This window comes from Prionailurus viverrinus, chromosome F2, assembly GCF_022837055.1.
Source record: "Prionailurus viverrinus isolate Anna chromosome F2, UM_Priviv_1.0, whole genome shotgun sequence".
Lineage (NCBI taxonomy): Eukaryota > Metazoa > Chordata > Mammalia > Carnivora > Felidae > Prionailurus > Prionailurus viverrinus.
Genome location: NC_062578.1, coordinates 796,793 through 815,235, shown reverse-complemented (window position 1 = coordinate 815,235; position 18,443 = coordinate 796,793). Strand labels below are relative to the sequence as shown.

The 18,443-nt window shown below is 38.8% G+C and overlaps 1 protein-coding gene across 7 annotated transcripts in view; it reads right to left on the bottom strand.

Moving 5' to 3' along the window:
* The window catches only part of SPIDR (scaffold protein involved in DNA repair), a 509,126-nt gene that overhangs the window by 61,211 nt on the left and 429,472 nt on the right, over positions 1 to 18,443 (bottom strand). For all 7 annotated transcript variants that reach the window (XR_007148501.1, XR_007148502.1, XM_047841985.1 and 4 more), the window contains one exon: positions 13,019 to 13,159. Coding sequence is in view for 5 of the 7 variants with exons in the window: in XM_047841985.1 (XP_047697941.1) it covers positions 13,019 to 13,159 (141 nt within the window). In the remaining 2 variants the exon portion in view is untranslated. The remainder of the gene's footprint in view (positions 1 to 13,018; positions 13,160 to 18,443) is intronic.

The following is an 18,443-nucleotide window of genomic DNA, read 5'->3' as shown; positions in this document are numbered from 1 at the left end:
ATAATGGGAAAATAAATTTATGGCTGAGAAAATGCTCTCTTATGGGTGTTTGCCTGGAAACCTGATGAACCTGCAAGTCACACCCTGAAGGCCTTCTTGGTTGAAGCCTTCCTACTGACCCAAGCAGATGAGGGGAATATCCACCCAATCCAGCAAAAACCTTATGATACTGTTATCACTTATCTTCATTCTACCTGATAGAATATCTTTGAAGACTGGAACTAGGACACTATCCATGTATACACAGTAAGCTGGTGTGTTAATGGACGGATAAGGGAAGAGAAAGAAACATGTAAAAATATATAGTCAAAACAGAATCTATATCTAATGGACAACATTGTGAATTTATGTTTATTCATAAATCATGTTATTTATGTTTATTATTTATGTTATTTAGAACAGGTTTTCTAAAGACTATTAGGGTAATAATCTTAACAATGGTTAATGCTTGGCCTGTGCAGTTCAAAGAGAATCTCTGGGCACCTGGGTGGTTCAGTTGAGTGCCCAACTCTTGATTTTGGCTCAGGTCATGATCCTAGACTTGTGGGATCAAGCCCCCATGTAGGGTTCCACACTGAGCATGGAGACTGCTTGAGATTCCCTCCATCTGTCCCTCTCTCCCACTCACGCTCTCTTCCTCTCTAAAAATAAATAAATAAGTCAAAGAGAATCTCTTAGGTGGGTTGTGGTTGTCATCTTCCTGTGATCAACTTGCCAAGGCTCGATGCAATCTGTTGTTTTTTTCTCTTTGTATGCTTTAATCAATGTCTTGATTTTCACTATCACTGATAATAAAAACAAATTAGAGGAGATAGAAAATAGCTTTCTTACATTAAGGATCTTTCATTGAAAGACAAAGGAAATTAATGATTTACAGGAATTTCCATTTTAATAAATCTTTGTCCTAAGTTCCCCAAAATAACAGTTAAGAAATAACTGGCATTCCTTTCTGAGCCCCTACTCCCTAGTTGTGTCTTTTTGAGATATGTGAAATTATGCCCAGAGGTTCCATTTAGAAACCTTCTTCAACTGGACTTAGGAAACATCTGTAACTTTTTTTTTCTTTTTTCTTTTAAAGTAGGCTTCTTGACCAGCATGGAGCCCAACATGGGGCTTGAACTAGTGATCAAGAGTCAGACGTTTAACTGACAGAGCCACCCAGGTGCTCCTTGTGCCCATTTTCATAACTCAGTATAAGCATTTTTTAGGCAATCAGTTAATTTTTCTTTTTTCCTTTTTAAAAATTGAGGTGGGCGCCTGGGTGGTTCAGTCATTAAGCATCTGACTTCGACTCAGTTCATGATGTGGAACTCATGAGTTCAAGTACCACACTGGGTGAGCTTGAGCCTTGCATTGGATGAGCCCTTCTTCTCTCTCTCTCTGTGTCTCTCTCTGCTCCTTGCTCACTTGCACCTTTTCTCTCCCTCAAAAAAAAATTGAGGTAAAATTCATACAACATAAAATTAACCGTTTTAAATTACACAATTCATTTACTATATTCTCAATGTGGTGCCACCATCACCTCTATCTAGTTCCAGAATATTTTCACCACCCCTAAAGCACCCCATACCCATGAACAGTCGTTCTCATTCTCTCCTCTACCCAACCTCTGGCAGTCACCAGTCTGCTTTTTGTCTTCAGGGATTTGTCTCTTCTGGGCATGTCATATAAATGGAATCATATAATATGTGTCTGGTTTTTTTTCATCTAGCATGTTTTCAAGGTTCATCCATATTGTACCGTGTGTCAACATTTCATTCTTTTTACTCAGTTTACTTCTGACTCACTAAAAACCCTTTTTGTTTGCCACTTCATTCCTTCTTTGGAATACATGCCTTCCTTTATTTCTAATTATATTTCCTTTTCTTTTTTAAGGCTGGGATCATTTATTTATTTATTTTTTAATTTTGTGTGTAGTTGACATACAACATTATATTAGTTTCAGGTGTACAACACAGTGATTCAATCTCTCTATATGTGATGCTCAACACAGTTGTGGCTATCTTCTGTCACCATACAACACTATTACTGTCTCATTGACTATATCCCCCATGCCGTGCCTTTATTCCTGTGACTTATTCACTATATAACTAGAAGCCTGTACCTCCACTCCCCTTTACCAATTTTGCCCATCTCCCCACCCCTTTTCCCACTGGCAACTGTCAGTTTGTTTTTTGTATATTATAGGGCTGATTCTGCTGTTAGTCTGTTTATTCATTTGTTTTGTTGTTTAGATTCCACATATGAGTGAAATCATATGGTATTTGTCTTTCTGTGTCCGACTTATTTCACTTAGCATAATAGGTCCATCCGTGTTGTCATGAATGAAAAGATTTCACCTTTTAAGCAATATTGAGAAAGAAGAACAAAGCTGGAAATATCAAAGTCCCAGATTTTAAGATATACTACAAAGCTAGCAGTCAAAACAGCACAGTACTAGCACAAAAACAGATACATGGATCAATGGAACAGAACAGAGAGCCTAGAAATAAACCCATGCTTATATGGTCCATTAATCTATGACAAAGGGGGCAAGAGTATACAATGGGGGAAAAGATAGTCTCTTCAATAAATGGTGCTGGACAGCTACATTCAAAAGAATAAAACTGTACCACTTTCTACCATCATACACAAAAATAAACTCAAAATGGATTAAAGATCTACATGTAAGATTTGAAACTATCAAAATCCTAGATAAGAAACAGGCAGTAATTTCTCTGACACTGGCCGTAGCCAACACTTTTCTAGGTATGTCTCCCGAGGCAAGGGAAACAAAAATGAAAAACCATTGGGACTACATCAAAATAGAAAGCTTCTGCATAGCAAAGGGAACTATCCACAAAACAAAAAGGCAACATACTGAATGGGAGAAGATATTTGGAAATGACATGTCCAATAAGAGGCTAAGATCCAAAAATATATAAAGAAGTTATACAACTCAACACCAAAAAAAACAAACAGTCCAATTAAAAAATGGGCAGAAGACCTGAAAAGACATTTTTCTAAGGAAGGCATCCAGATGGCCAACAAACACATGCAAAAATGCTCAACATCACAAATCATCAAAGAAATTCAAATCAAAACTACAATGAGATATCACACCTGTCAGAATGGCTAAAATCAAAAAGATAAGAAATAACATGTTGGCGAGGATGTGGATAAAAAGAAATCCTTGTGCACCACCGATAGAACTATAAATGGGTGTAGTCACTGTGGAAAACAATGTGGAGATTCCTCACAAAATTAAAAATAGAAATACCATATGAATCAATAATTCCACTACCGGGGATTTACCTAAAGAAAACATAAAACACTAAAAAGTATATATGTATCCCTATGTCTATTGCAGCATTATTTACAATAGCCAAGATATCTAAGCAATCTAAGGGTCCATCAATAGGAGAATATATAAGGAAGACATATACACACATACATACAGTGGAATATTACACAGGCTTGCGATTCAACTTCTGTGTTTGCACAGGGGTAATGTTTTGGGGATGACATCCAGTTTGTTTCTTTCTGGTAAAGTTCTAGCCTTAGCTGGGTAATACAGGAGAGCTTTGGAGAGTGAATTATAGCTGATATTTTGTCCCAAGTTGGACAGGAATTGGGCTTTCGTAAGTACTCACTCACTAAGAGTTACCTAAACTAAACTAAGGGGGACCCAAATTGTCAGATGCTCCCAGCTGTTTGCACAGGCAGGCAAAGTGGTGTCTGTGGCTGAGGGCAGTCTTTTGAAGACAGGGACAGATGTGGGCCCACAAAGAAGCTGGGGATGGGGGTGGGGTGGGTACAAAAGAAATGGCCGAAGGGCTTTAAGGGGATCTGGGTTCAATATCAACAGCTGTCTGCTACTTATTTATTAACTCTAATTAAATGATTCTCAGTCATTAAACAAATAATTCATTTAGTGATTCTGATCCATTTTTGTTTTAAAAGAACTGTCAGCAGATATACTGTTCAGATACTGGTTTAAGCCAAGGGCTGCACTACAAGACATCTTTCTCCTTACTATTTCTCAAACACACCACACACACTTTTGTCTCACAGACTTTGTACTTGTTTCTTCAGCTAGGGTCTCACCCCACAGAGTGAGAAATTTAGGACTTTGGGATAGAGAAGTTTGGCTGTTCCACCCAGACCCAGCCTTGCCATCACTGACTAGATGCTGTGTGCCTCTTAACGGGATGCAACACGAAGGACACAACATCCTCAGGGAGTATTCTTGCCCCAAACTATTTAAACAGGTTCTCATGAAGCCTTTCCTAACTTCCAGTGTACAGTGCAAACATGTTTTGTACAGTCGCTGTTCCTCGGGGACACTGGGTTTGCCCACATATTGACCACTTGCTTTGCTCATCCTCCCTTCCTATACCTCACGCATTCAGTTTCATTTAATTGTATCCTTTGGAATTTTATTATTGGTGCAATGCCCCGTATTCTCCTGGCCTGGGCCAATAAATCCCTTCCTGCTTTTATTTTTATTTTTCTTAATTAAGCCACTGCCTACTCATGATTATTTAGCTGGTGATAAAAATACACTAAGATTGGATGCATGACACTCTGATCAAGTTACCTTCTTTCTTTTTTAAACTTAAAAAAATTTTTTTTTAATGTATAGTCATTTTTGAGAGACAGAGACACAGTATGAGCTGGGGAGGGGCAGAGAGAGAGGGAGACACAGAATCTGAAGGAGGCTCCAGGTTGGTGGGGCTCGACAACGTAGGGCTGGAACCCATGAACCATGAGATCGTGACCTGAGCTGAAGTTGGACACTTAACTGACTGAGCCACCCAAGCGTCTCTAAACTTTTTCTTTAGAGAAAGAGAGCATGTGAGCAGGGGAGAGGGGCAGAGGGTGGGAGACAGAGAGAATCTTAAGAAGGCTCCACGCTCAGCATAGAGCCTGACACAGGGCTCAATCCCATGACCCTGGGATCATGACCTGAGCCGAACGAAATCAAGAACTGGATGCTCAATCGACTGAGCCACCCAGGTGCCCTGTGGGTTACCTTTTTCTACACATTTCCTTCTTATACTAAAATGAGAAAGTAGGTCTTCATAAGTTAAAGATTAAACTTTTCAGCTTTTCCTATTTTTTCTGTTATTATGCAAAATGTACTGTACCAAAACTATTTTAACAGATTAAGTTATTAAGTATATAAAGATCTCCTTGTATCAGAATTAATTAATGTGATTACAGCAAAACAACCAAATACATAAGGAAGCAATTCAACAGTGGAAGTCGGGAGTCATAAATCTAATTATTTAGGTTTGTGTCATTTGGGATTATAAACTCAGACTTCAAAAAATACCTTTCCTCTAAATAAAAAGGTATGATTTCTATTAATCTTTGATTAGAATCTAATAAAAATAACTGTCAGTTCACAGTAACAAAGACACTCAGAAATAAAGTGATTAAAGCAAATAATAATTAGGAAAAGAGCCTTCATCTTCCTGCAATGTTTCTACTCCAGAGAAAGGTTTTATACAGCCTGTTTTGCATTCCCAAATGCTCTACACTGAAAGTCACAATCTAGATGATTGGAAACCTTACTTCAGTAGAAGACCTTACAAGGTTCATTATGCTAATTATGCTCAGCCAAAGATGTATGCTCCATACCTACCAAGTAGATGGCAACTTTGCAAATTAATCTGTAAGAAGATTGTTTAAACAACAGGTTCAGTATTTCCTTTAAGGAAAAGATGTTCAAATAGAAAAAGTATCTTTGTGTACAAAGCTAAAAAGAAAAGCCTCCCACCCTAACCCTGAAAGGGAAAGCAATCACCTCAAACTTAAAGAGGCTTGAAGGTTATTTGGTGTAGTCATTTCATTTTCAGATGCATCGGGGCCAGGGCTACTGGTATTGGTAGCATAGCCAGGAGCACAATCCAGGTGTCCTAATTTCCAGTTAAGACTCTTTCCAGTCTATGCAGAATGTCCATTTGGGCACACTCAAATTAGAGAACACCATGGGGACAAAAGAAGAGGGTGTTGGCAGCACAGATATACAAGAAATTCTTTAAGAAATAACATAAAGAAATTCATCAGAACGCAAAAACAACACATACACAATATTAACAACCAAGAAAAGTTGAAGGGGGATATAATATTTTTTTTTTTAAATTTTTTTAACGTTTATTTATTTTTGAGACAGAGAGGGACAGAGCACGAATGGGGGAGGGACAGAGAGAGAGAGACACACAGAATTGGAAGCAGGCTCCAGGCTCTGAGCCATCAGCCCAGAGTCCGACACGGGGCTCGAACTCACGGACCGCGAGATCGTGACCTGAGCTGAAGTCGGACACTTAACTGACTGAGCCACCCAGGCGCCCCAAAGGGGGGATATAATCTTGAAGAGATCTGCTTACTTGAACTTCTATTTACTATTCTATTGTTGCTTATGCTTCCCTGTACCAATTGTTAAATGGAGACCAAAAATAATCCAACTTTAAAGGACAATAGAAACATTTAATTTTGAATTAAAATACTCATGTCAGGAAACACTGGTAGAGAGAAAACAATAAGGTCTATCGGGAAAACACAAAACATACCATAAACTGATTGAGGGCTTGAACTAAGCACGCTTTTCGTTTACGGGGAGCTTTCTATTGCTTCTTTGAGCATCACTGGTTTCAAGTACATTCTCTTTCACTGACATTTTGTTCTCCTTCCAGAAACTTAAGTGACCTCCAGGAACAATTTTATTTTTCAAAATCATGGAAGGATGATTAAGAATGTCCTTTAGAGGAGGGTTTCCAACCACAGCAATTACAAAGAGATTCTGGACAAACCTCAAGGGAAGTGTGTGGCTCTTTAAAAGGGTGGCCTTTTTGAAGAGGGAAAATCAAAGGAAGGGAATTACTACTGAAGTTTCTTACCCAAAGACAGCTCTCACCACCACATATTTCCTGTTAAAGGAGCATCTGAAATGGTTCTTCAGTAATAACCTAACCCAACCCAGTTGACTTGCATTGAATAATCCCTAAGGATTCCCTTCTACTGCACTTCTGTGCACTCTCGGTCACACCCAGCTGGAGGGAAGTCTCCACAGTAGACTGAACACCCTGGTGCCAACTGCCCAGACTCACGTCACCCTGGAGCTTGACCCCTGGCCCACTGTGTAACCCTAGCCAATCATCCTCACCTCTAAGACAGGAGTGAGAACAGAGTTTTTTCCCTCACTGACTCTTGTGAGGACTAGAAAGGATAGGAAAATGAAAGTTTTCCACTTTTCCAATACATGGAAAACTTTTTTCTGTGAAATATTAAGTAATGGACATTCCTAGTCTCCCCATCCTTGATAAAGTATTCTCACAGCACAACCCCACACATGTCTCCTTTGACTTTGTGAGGAGACCAGAGGTCTGTGTCCGGAGACTCACAGAGAGCATGATCCTCACCTGTACTGGATGCCAAGTCTTGGGACCAAATGGTCTGCATTTTTCCTGCTAAAATGGAGCTTCAATAATTACCACGTATTATGTGCAAAAATCCAAATCTTGTTTAGGAAAATTCTAGGAGAAACCCAAGCAAACAACTAATGTCCATTTCACAAATATTTTGAACCTACAATGTGCCTTGAAATGAGCAAGAAATAGCACCTGCCCTAATAAAGCCTAACAGTTGGCAGGCCAATCTGAAATACCGGCTACCAGGCATTTTAATCAATGTCGACTTTTACCAATGTCTATACCATGCAAAGGAGTGTGACAATGACCAAGACAAGGTCTGATGTCTTGCTGTGACTCAGAGCCAGGCACATAGTGCAGGCCAGCTTGGGAGAGCCATCTAAGACTCCTCATATAAATGCTGATGTTTGCATATCATTTCTAAAAAATGGACACCTTCAAACTTATGCCTATGATGTCACTCTTATTTACGTTAGAGTATACATATGCTCTCTGGGGGGACACAGGTCAGCAGGAATCCCACAGTGCCCTGGGCATGGGCCCCGAAGTGAGTATCATGATGACCACTGGGTGCCTTGCTGGAGGAGGTGACCCAGCTGTAACTGCTACAGGAGACAAAGGAGGCAGTGCTGGGTGCGGGTGACAGGAGTCTTCATGAAGGAGCACCTGAAGACTGGCCTGTGAGGGAAAGGTAGGTCTTCAATGAGGCCCAGGAGAAAAGCGAAGCATTCTAGGCATAGGACACGGTGCATGCATGAGTGGTGGGACAAAAGGCTACACATGCAGCTGGTTGGGGACCAGCATGGGGGCTTGTAAAAGGCGTTGGTATCCTGGCTCTGGGGTTAGTATTTGAGCATGTTGACTAGGCTTGGCTTCTGGTATAAAATTTATCAGTGATTAATCTGTTACTTTGAAAACAAAAGTTGACATCTAAACAATAACTATTAATTGGGTCACCTGAGTGGCTCAGTCCGTTAAGCGTCGGACTCTTCATTTCAGCTTAGGTCATGATCTCACAGTTCGTGGCATCAGGCCCCGCATGGGACTCTGCATGGACAGCTTGGAGCTTGGGATTCTCTCTCTCTCATTCTCTCTGTCCCCACCCCTGCCCCCCAGCCCAGCCCTACTCATGCTCTGCCACACGAGCATGCTCTCTCCCTCAAAAACAAAAGAAAACGAAACAAAACAAAAAACCAAAAACTTATAAAACAGTAACTATTAATTGGATCATTTTCTGAAACGCACCTGCTCACACATAGTGCCCACCTCCTTACTCTATCACAAAAGCTGATGGGACAGCTGTGCTTTCCTGATCTCCAGTCTGGCTTCCAAAGGAGGTAAATGGATATTTAGACAATGGAGCCTGTCTTCTCTCTTCCTCATTCTAGTCCTTAGCCCCAGGCCTTTCCTGTTGTCTTCAGGGTTCTGAAATCTTGACCTGCCCTCTGAGCCCCCTTCAAAGGTGGCAGCTATTAGCCCACAGCTTTCTGTATCAGGCACTTGCCAATTTAGTGCCTGCTTGGGTTACCCCTGGCTCTCTTGCTGGCCCATGAGCTCTTGGAGGGAATGGTCTATTTTTATACTCCTGGTAAAGATGCCTGCAGGTACCAGAAATTCAAGATTAGTTCCTAACTAGTTTTTTGTTCTCTTTCCCCTCAACTGCTACAGACGTTTCTAAATTTGTAGCCCTGCCACAAGCTCTCCTTCTATCTTAAATCCATTAGAGGTACAACAGCAGGATCATCTTAACTCCACTTTCATTTTTATGACCTCTTCTCTCAAAATTTCACACAGGCCCTAATTCTCTCTTGGATTGATGCAGAATCCCTAATAATAGAACCTAAGGCTTTATCTAGCTGACTTTATACCTTAGTATATTCTGGTTTAGGATAAATCCCAAAAATTTAACACAGAGCTCAGTGCTACCTACAGCCACTAGCCAGGGGCATAGCACCAAGAGGCACTAAATAGTTACAGAAGAAATGAGTGAATTATCTTTTCAATAAACCCTCTCATTTCCTATTTTGCAAACATCCTTCCTGATCCTACATATATATATATGTCCTCACAGATAACATGTTACCAATTTGAAGACAGCTTTTTTTTTTTCCTGGCAGGTCAGAATGTTTAAAGCATTTGTTCTGACTACCTTCTTTCATGAAATCTGACATCAGCCAGTCAGGATCTAGTCACTTAAAACATTAACAGCTTCAATACTTGTGCCCGTCTAGTTTTCTGTTCAGTAGGATGCCAGTCAAGGTCAAAGATCATGCCAGCTGCTTCCTCGTCATTCTGGGCACTGAGGCAGAGTCTTCTGTAAATAGTGAGTACTAAGTGCTCTTATATAAAATTTTCTCTTAAAGGGCCAATCCACAGATCTAAATCAAATAGCACCTATAGGTTAATCATTTTAGATACAGAGAGCTTAATGGGTTTTTAACAAGCTGGGACATAAATATAGCAGGATTTTGAACTGAAAGAACTTTCCCTCCCCCACAAAAAATTTGGCTAGCTATATTTTCCATACCTATGGGGTTAACATATATTTCACAAAATTTCCTTTTCAGTATTGCTCTGTCATATAAAAATAAAAACAGATAATAATCAACAATAAAAAGATAAAGGTCATACATAGAATCATGACATCAAAGTCATGTGACTTTTCAGCTTATTTGACCTACTAAACTGCTGCACAGGCCACGTGGGAAGACAAAGGTCAGGGGACATGCCTTAGGAGAAGAAAGTCACTGGAGAAAGAGCAGGAAGAACTCTGGAGGGGAAGAGAGCATAGGCAGAACTCCACATTCTGCTCAGTGAGCATGCCTCAGCAGGGGGTTTTTTCTTTTTTTTGAAAATAGTGTTTCTTTCCCTTTAAATTCAGGCTGCTTTTCTGATGTCTTTTGCTTTAAGCAGTCAGTATGGGCACACAACTCCAAAACTATGTCAGGGAAGTGCAAAATATATGATTGCTCTGTTTTTGCAAGTCTTCTCAAACGAGGCAGGTGGACAGAGCAGTGTCCCCCCCACACTGGTCCAAAACACGTCTGTGTGACTGGACAGCTCTGAGGCCATCAGTCCCCTTCACAGCCTTGTAGGGGAGTAGTGATTTTCCCCCTCACTGGAAGTATGGATTAGATGAATTCTGGTAGCCAAGATCAAAAAGACTTCATGATTTTTCCCCAAAAAAACCCTATTTTCCAACTGGCAAAAAAGTTATTTTCTGTATTAGGTACTGGAATTATATAATTACAATTAATCATTTTAGCTTCAATTTTGGGAAAAAGTACTTTGTTCAGATTTATGAGAAGTATATTTTGTTAGAGTTTACGAGAGTTGCTATGAAACACAATAATTTGGGGGAAAATAAAAGAGACAATTTGTGTTGACGGGGCCATGGATGGATGACTGACAATGGATGATATCACCAACAGGCAATTATAACATCCAGCATTCCTAAATGATCTAATAATTTGTTTTGAAGAAATATAGCTTCTAAAAGACAATCTAAACATTTATTTGGATAGCTGTGCGTCAAAATAAAATTAAATATAGAAGTAAAGGAATTAATTCCAACCTAAAAAATCAAATATTTAGCCACCAACTGAAAAATGGTATGGGTTCCAAAAGTTTGTAAATGAATTATTTGCCACACTCAGTGTATTTCCTGTGGGAAAAAAAAAAAAAAACAAACAAACATTTTCTATGGGAATGTTGTAGGTAGCAGTAAGGCTCCCAGTGTGACCCTCAAAGAAGTAGATTAAATATTAGGAACACATATATAGAGTGTATGTCGTAAAAGAGCATGAACGTTACAGAGCCAAAGACTCCTGGATGGCAGTCCTGGCTCTGTCATTCTCCGGTAGAATGCCACGAGAAGTTGTGTGCTATGTGGTCTCTGGCAAGAAGTCAGCCTCCCAGAGCAGCCTCTGTCTGGCCTGTAGCACACAGGAAACCCGGCCCCTGAGCAAGGCTGCTGCCTCGGAGGGAGGACTTCCTGTGATGGGGACCCCGCTTGTATCCTGGTGTTCTCAGGTGGGAGGCTCATGTGTAGAGTTGACGTCAAGGAAGATTACCTCCCACATGGTCCTGATACTGTTAAGGCTGTCAGGTCCACCTGTGAAGGCAGCGATACCACTTACTGTAACTGCATAGTCTGTCAGGGGTTTGCAGTTCTCAGACTTAGGACTCAGATGAGGTTCAGCCTTAATAAAGACAAGGTTCATGTGATCCAATTAAACTTTTCACACACACAGATATGCTTTCCAAATGAGCACTGCCCCCCACCCATAAGGAAACTGCATGATAATACAGCCACCCTTTCATAAATAAAAGCATTTGTTATAAGATAAATCTGCATGCTTCAATAAAATGTTCTCCTATCTATCTAACTAGGGCTTATAGGGGATCTTTCAATGAAATACATGTCTTTTAGAAAAACAAACTCTTGGGCAGAGCCATCTCTCACCTGCACAGTACCATATGAAAGCCAGATGGTACACAGAGTCGTGGCCAATGGGAATGCTGACTGCTCACAATTTAGTTATTTTTTAAAAATGTTTATTTATTTATTTTGAGAGAGAGAGCACGCACGCAAATGAGTAGGGAGGGGCAAAGAAAGGGACAGAGAGAATCCCAAGAAGGCTCCACACTGTCAGAGCAGAACCTGACAAGGGGCTTAATCTCATAACTGGGAGATCATGACCTGAGCTGAAATCAAGAATTGGGCACTTAACCAACTGAGCCACCCAGGTGCCCCAAATGCTCACAATTTAGAATGACTGTGACTAGAATGTTCATTATGCAAACCAGTGGAGGATGCTATCCATAACTGCTTTAAAATCAGAATATCATATACTCATAATGGTTTTTTTCTCTCTTTCCCAGATACTGGTATAAGCTCAGATGTTCCTACAATTAGACAAAAAATTAACATCAAAAGAGTTAAAATAACACACTATTCAAGGAAGGAGAGATTATAATAAAATAGAGAACATCCCAAATTTACTGTTTATACTAATTCTCTATATGACTGAATAGAATGATTAAAAATGTTCCTTCTTTTTCCTAATTCATAGATTTCAGATGATTACTGGAGATATAATAGCCACAGTTTGGACCAGATCTATGTACCATTCTACCTTGCTTATCCAAAATCATATTTTAAGGTAAGGTACCATGAAACTTAACAGAGAACAAAACTTTCTTACTATGGAAAGCAAAAAGATGTGACAACTTAAAGAGTTTTATTTAAAGCTTATAAACTGCCTGTACACTAAGTTATATTTTCGTTTATATAAACTGGCTCATGCGAAGCTGTTTTATTTCTTAATTAGTATACAGAAAATAAATCTTTATGATTAAAACACATATATATAACATTTTGTATTTTCTTAATTTTTAATAAAATTAGGAGTCACTAAACCTGTATAACTGTTTTTGTTGCTAATTATAATTTTTTCCCCTAGAAGTACTTTATGGGCTTTATTCAACTCTGACCTAGTTTTATAGACAAACTCCAGGATCCTGGTTTATTGCCCTTAAAACTAAGAGATAAATCACTAATTAAAGAGCCAGTCACTGCAGCAATTACAGAGGGTCCTCACCTTCCTCTGGTGGCCTTCTGTAGAACCTTCATTCCCATCAGGCTGCAGGATTTCCCTTCCAACTGTTGGTCTTTCAAGATGGCGCCCTCAGAGTATACTTCACTGAACATTCCATAGGCATCTTGCACGAGAAGGCAGACTCTACAAAAGAATATTCACATTTTTTTTTAAGAAGATAGTTTTTGATTCACTACAGAGAATAGGATTCCCTTCTTCTTCACTAGGAATCCATTGAAATCATCTTCCTGAATGGATAAATCAGGGTAAATGAAGTTGAATTCAAACATGCGCTTTTAGATTTGTACTTACAGGTGTTTGGATCCATATCCACCTCATATGGAAGGAAACAGAATTCTCTTTTGGCATAAAACTAAACCCTAAGCCAAATGTGGTTTAAAAGCACACGAGGAAGATCATCCTTTCAAATAAAATATATTGCCACTGTCCCAAAAAGGGTATCCTTCTTCCCCATTTTTATCTTGCCTTTTATAACAGGAAACATTTATATTTTGCATGGATGCTCAACAATGAAAAACCTTCAGTGTTAACATTATGATGAGAACAGTAAGGGGCTTTCTCTGAGAAAGTACATATTCACAGACATGCATATCCCAGTAGGATAAAAACCAGTATCCTTGCTGGCAGCAACAGAGACATGATGGATATCCAGTGATATGATGGGATTCCCCCCAACTTTTAAGTTCAAAGGGCAGTACTTATAAACACCTCTTTTCTTTTTTCTTAAAAAAATCTCTCTCTCTCTCTCTCTCTCTCTCTCTCTCTCTCTCGATGAACAAGCAGGGGACAGAGGCTGAGGGAAAGAGAGAATCTTAAGCAGGTTCCATGCTCAGCAAAGAGCCTGACCTGGAGCTCAATCCCATGACCCTGGAATCATGACCTGAGCTGAAATCAAGAGTCAGATATTCAACTGACTGCGCCACACAGGCATCCCTATAAAAACCTATTTATCACTGAATTTCCAATCCTCTCACTTCATAATTCAGGGAAATGAAGTCTTACTTATTATGATATGAAACATTCTCAGAAAATATTTACTGAAGCCTGAAGAAAATTTAGGTAATAAATAACACCACCAAAGAGAGTGTGAGGAACAAAACTATTTTAAAGATGAGGGTGTACAGGAAAGTGCATGTTGGGTAAGAGAAGATGACAAATGAACAAAGGAATACTAAATATGAAGTAGTGAACTATAAACATGCTTAGAAACTAGGCTTCATGATTAAGTCTCCCCTCTCAGGCCCACAGGGCCCCCTTGGTTCACAAAAAAAGCAAATGGAAATCTTGTGTGAAGGAAACCACCTTTAATTTGATCATTACTTGTCATGGAGTAAAGCCAAATCAAATAAATATGCACTCCAATAAAAATCACCTCATAGGAAACAAACCACTACATGGGAAGAGTAAAAAAAATAATAATAACAATAGACCTCTTGAGAACTTGACATATTAGAATTTAAAGATATGAAGTATGGAATAACTATCTTAAAAAAAGGAAATTCATGAAGATGTAATACAAGACAAAAAGCTGTACAAAATGACTTGGCAGGTTTGAAGAATAAAATTAGAACTTTCAAAAAGGAAACACTCCACTTACTGAAATAAAAATGTTATTAAATAGGTGTAGACAAATGGTTACATGTCCCTGAAGAGTATGGATATGTGAATTGGGTTACAAATTTGAATAAATTACCTAGAATGTATGTTGAGAGCTGAGATAAAAAATGTGAGAGAAAAGAGAAGTACAGAGGATAGGATGAGAAAGTCTAACATTTGTCTAATAGGAATTTCAGAAGAACAAGAGAGAGGAAGAAGAAGCAATAGTTTGTAGATTTAGTAACTGGGAAATCTAATGTAAGAAATGAATCCAAAGATCCAGGAAGAAAAACAAATACCAAGCAGTACAACTAAAAGGAAACCCATCCTAGGACACACACTGTAATAAAACTAGAGAATATCAAACACGATGAAAAGATTCTAAAAGCAAAAAGCATGAAAAGACAGACTATCTACAAAGGAATAAAAATTTGATTTACACCAACCTCCTCAAGAGCAATGAATGAAGCCAGATAACAGTGAAATATTTTAAGAATTCTGGAAGCCATCTCAAAACTGTGTACCTGCAAAACTATCTTTCAAGAATGATGGTAAAATAAAGTCATTTTTAGATAAACACTAGCTACATTTTCCACCTACACAGCCTGAAATATTTACTAGTTACTAAGATAATTACTAAAATAATTTCTAAATTATGTAATTTAGGAAGAAGGACATTATTCTGGAAAAAAAGGTCAAAGATACAAGGACTACTGACCAACAATATAAACAAAACAAACACAGTAGAATAAAATAACACCACCATCAACAACATCAATTAATGTGGGGGAGCTGAAAAATGGGAAATGGAGAGCAAGTAGGTCAAATGGGGTGATGAAGTTCAAATGTTTCCAAGTGCTCATATCACTCACAGCAGGATTAAGATATTAACTCAAGATTTCATTAAATATTTACATCTGGTAAAAATTCAAGGATAATCACCAAAAGAAAAGAAATAGGTGTATAAATTCCAAATTACTAGATGGAAAAAAATGGAATGAGAAATATAGACCAAAAAAAACACCCCAAAACAAACAAACGAGAAACAGTACAACCTCAAGAAAATGCACACATAAATGCACACATAAAAAAAGGGCAGGAAAATGTAAGGTAATAAGTATAATGGTAGACATAAGTCTATGTATATTAGAAATGGAATAAAAATGATTTAAACTTGTCAATTAAAAGGCACAGTTTGTCATGGTCAGTTTGAAGAAAAAAAATGTTAACAGGAAATCTTCTAAAACACAGAAAGGTTTAAAGGGTGAAAAAAAAATGTTTCAGGTAAATATTAACCAAAAGAAAGCCGAGGAGGTAGTTCTGAGACTTAACTAAATAGATTCTAGGACAGAAAGCATTATTAAGGATAGAGAGGTCACTAATATTGATTTCAAAAAAAGTTTAATTTCCCAGGAAGGCATATAATTCTAAATCTTTATGTTCTCAGCATCAAAATATATAAAGTCACACAACTACAGAGAGAAGTGAACAAACCCAACACCATTGTGGGAGAGTTCAACATACCTCTGCCAAGTATTAAGTCAATCTGAGGAAAAAATTAGTAAAGATTTGGAAAACTTGCATATACCTAAAAAGTTTGATTTGTTGGATAGGCAATCAGAAAAACTTCCCACAATTACAGAAAATGCATTCTCAAGCACACATAGGACATTTATAAAATGTGACCAATTGGCCGAAGACAGGTCTGAATGAATTTCGAAGAGTCAGTATTGTATGGGACACATTGTCTGCCTATAATATAATTAAAAGAGAAACCAAGTGAAAATAGGTATCTTTAAAAATCCTCCATTTGAATCCTTTTCAACTCATAGGTCAAATATGAAATCTCAGTAGAAAAGAGACAGTATTTTGAACTACGGGATAAAAATACCAGACATGCCAAAATTTATGGATTATAATGATGCTTTAGGGAATTTGTAGCTTTAAATATAATAAAACATGATCACTTCTCCTTTTCTATGTAGATCTTTTTTTTAATGTTTATTTATTTTGAGAGAGAGAGAAGGAAAACACACACACACACACACACACACACAAGTGCAAGCAGGGGAGAGGCAGAGAGAGACGGAGACACAGAATGTGAAGCAGGTTCCAGGCTCTGAGCTGTCAGCACAGAGCCAAAAAAATCTTTTTTAATGTTTATTTATTTTTGAGAGAGAGACAGAGAGAGAGAGAGAGAGAGAGAGAGAGACAGAGCGTGAACAGGGGAGGGGAAGAGAGAGAAGGAGACAGAATCTGAAGCAGGCTCCAAACTCTGAGCTGCCAGCACAGAGCCTGATGTGGGGCTCGAACTCACAGACAGCAAGATTATGACCTGGATCGAAGTCAGAGGTTTAACTGAATGAGCCACCCAGGTGCCTCTTTGAATTAGTTTTCTATGTACTTATCATAAGTTATATACCTCTGTCAACTACCAAAGTGTTCCTTCAGGGTGCTGAACCTTACAGGTACTCTGCCTTGAAAGGGCTCTCCTGGAGCCTCTGCTCCTGGAGCCTCTAGACTCCAGTCTAGACTGGTTAACATCCACCTGTGGCATGGTAGTTAACCTGGGATCGCTTGTCCGAAAATCTGAGGGATTTCCTTTGCTGCTCTAGCATGTTCAGTGTCCTACTTTCCATATCTCATACCTTCCTTTTTAAACTTTTTTTTAAATGTTTACTTATTTCTAAGAGAGAGAGAGACAGAGTACGAATGGAGAAGGGGCAGAGAGAGACAGAGAGAGAGAGAGGGATACACAAAATCTGAAGAAGGCTCTGGGCTCTGTGGCTCGAACTCACGAGCCATGAGATCATGACCTGAGCCAAAGTTGGACGCTTAACTGACTGAACCATCCAGGCATCCCTCATATCTTCCTTTTTTAATTGACTGTAAGTTAGTAGGTCACATCTTCTAACTTCCTGAAAAGGGGGGATTGGGAGCTAAATTTTTTTTTTTTAATTTTTAAAAAATATTTATTTTTTTTTTAGAGAGAGAGAGAGAGAGAGAGAGAGAGAGACAGAGAGAGCAGGGGAGGGGTAGAGACAGAGGGAGACATAGAATCCAAAGCAGGCTTCAGGCTCTGAGCTGTCAGCACAGAGCCTGACGTGGGACTTGAACACATGAACTGGGAAATCATGACCTGAGCCGAAGTCGGAGGCTAAACTGACTGAGCCACTGAGGCGCCCCAGGGAGCTAAAATTTTTTAAACGTTCATGAAATTTTTGTTAAACTATCCTCAAACTTTACGGGTAGTTTGGCTGAGTATAGATTTCTAGATTGGAAATAATTTTTCCATTCCAAATCCAATACTGCTTGTCTTCCTCCTTTCTGTAGGGGAGCTGAGCTCTGTTCTAGTTCCCAGGGTGCTGACACTGAATAGTGACAATTCCTCGGTACACTGGGTGAGTGGTATCCTTACTGAGCCCCTTCACAGTGGAATCACATCTACTCTAAGTCATTTCATTGACAATTCTTATTTTTTCTTTTCTCTCATTCTGGTTATTGGACATCCTGGACAAGTTCTTTAATTTTCTTAACTTTTCTCTCTTATTTTCCATTTCTTTCTGGCAGTTTCTTCAACTTTGGCTTTCAATGCTTCTAATTAGAACTTTCATAATTTCTACTTTTCATATGTTTAAATTCTAACAGTTCTCTTTTAAGCTATGAAAGATGTTTTCTCGCCCCTTGACAGTGTTCTTTTTTGTTTTATGGTTGCAATATCGTAACTTCATTTAAGAAGCTTTCTTCAGGCCTCTCCTATCTGTTCCTATCTTAGACCAAGCTCTAACAAGCTTCCTGGATTCTCCCAAAG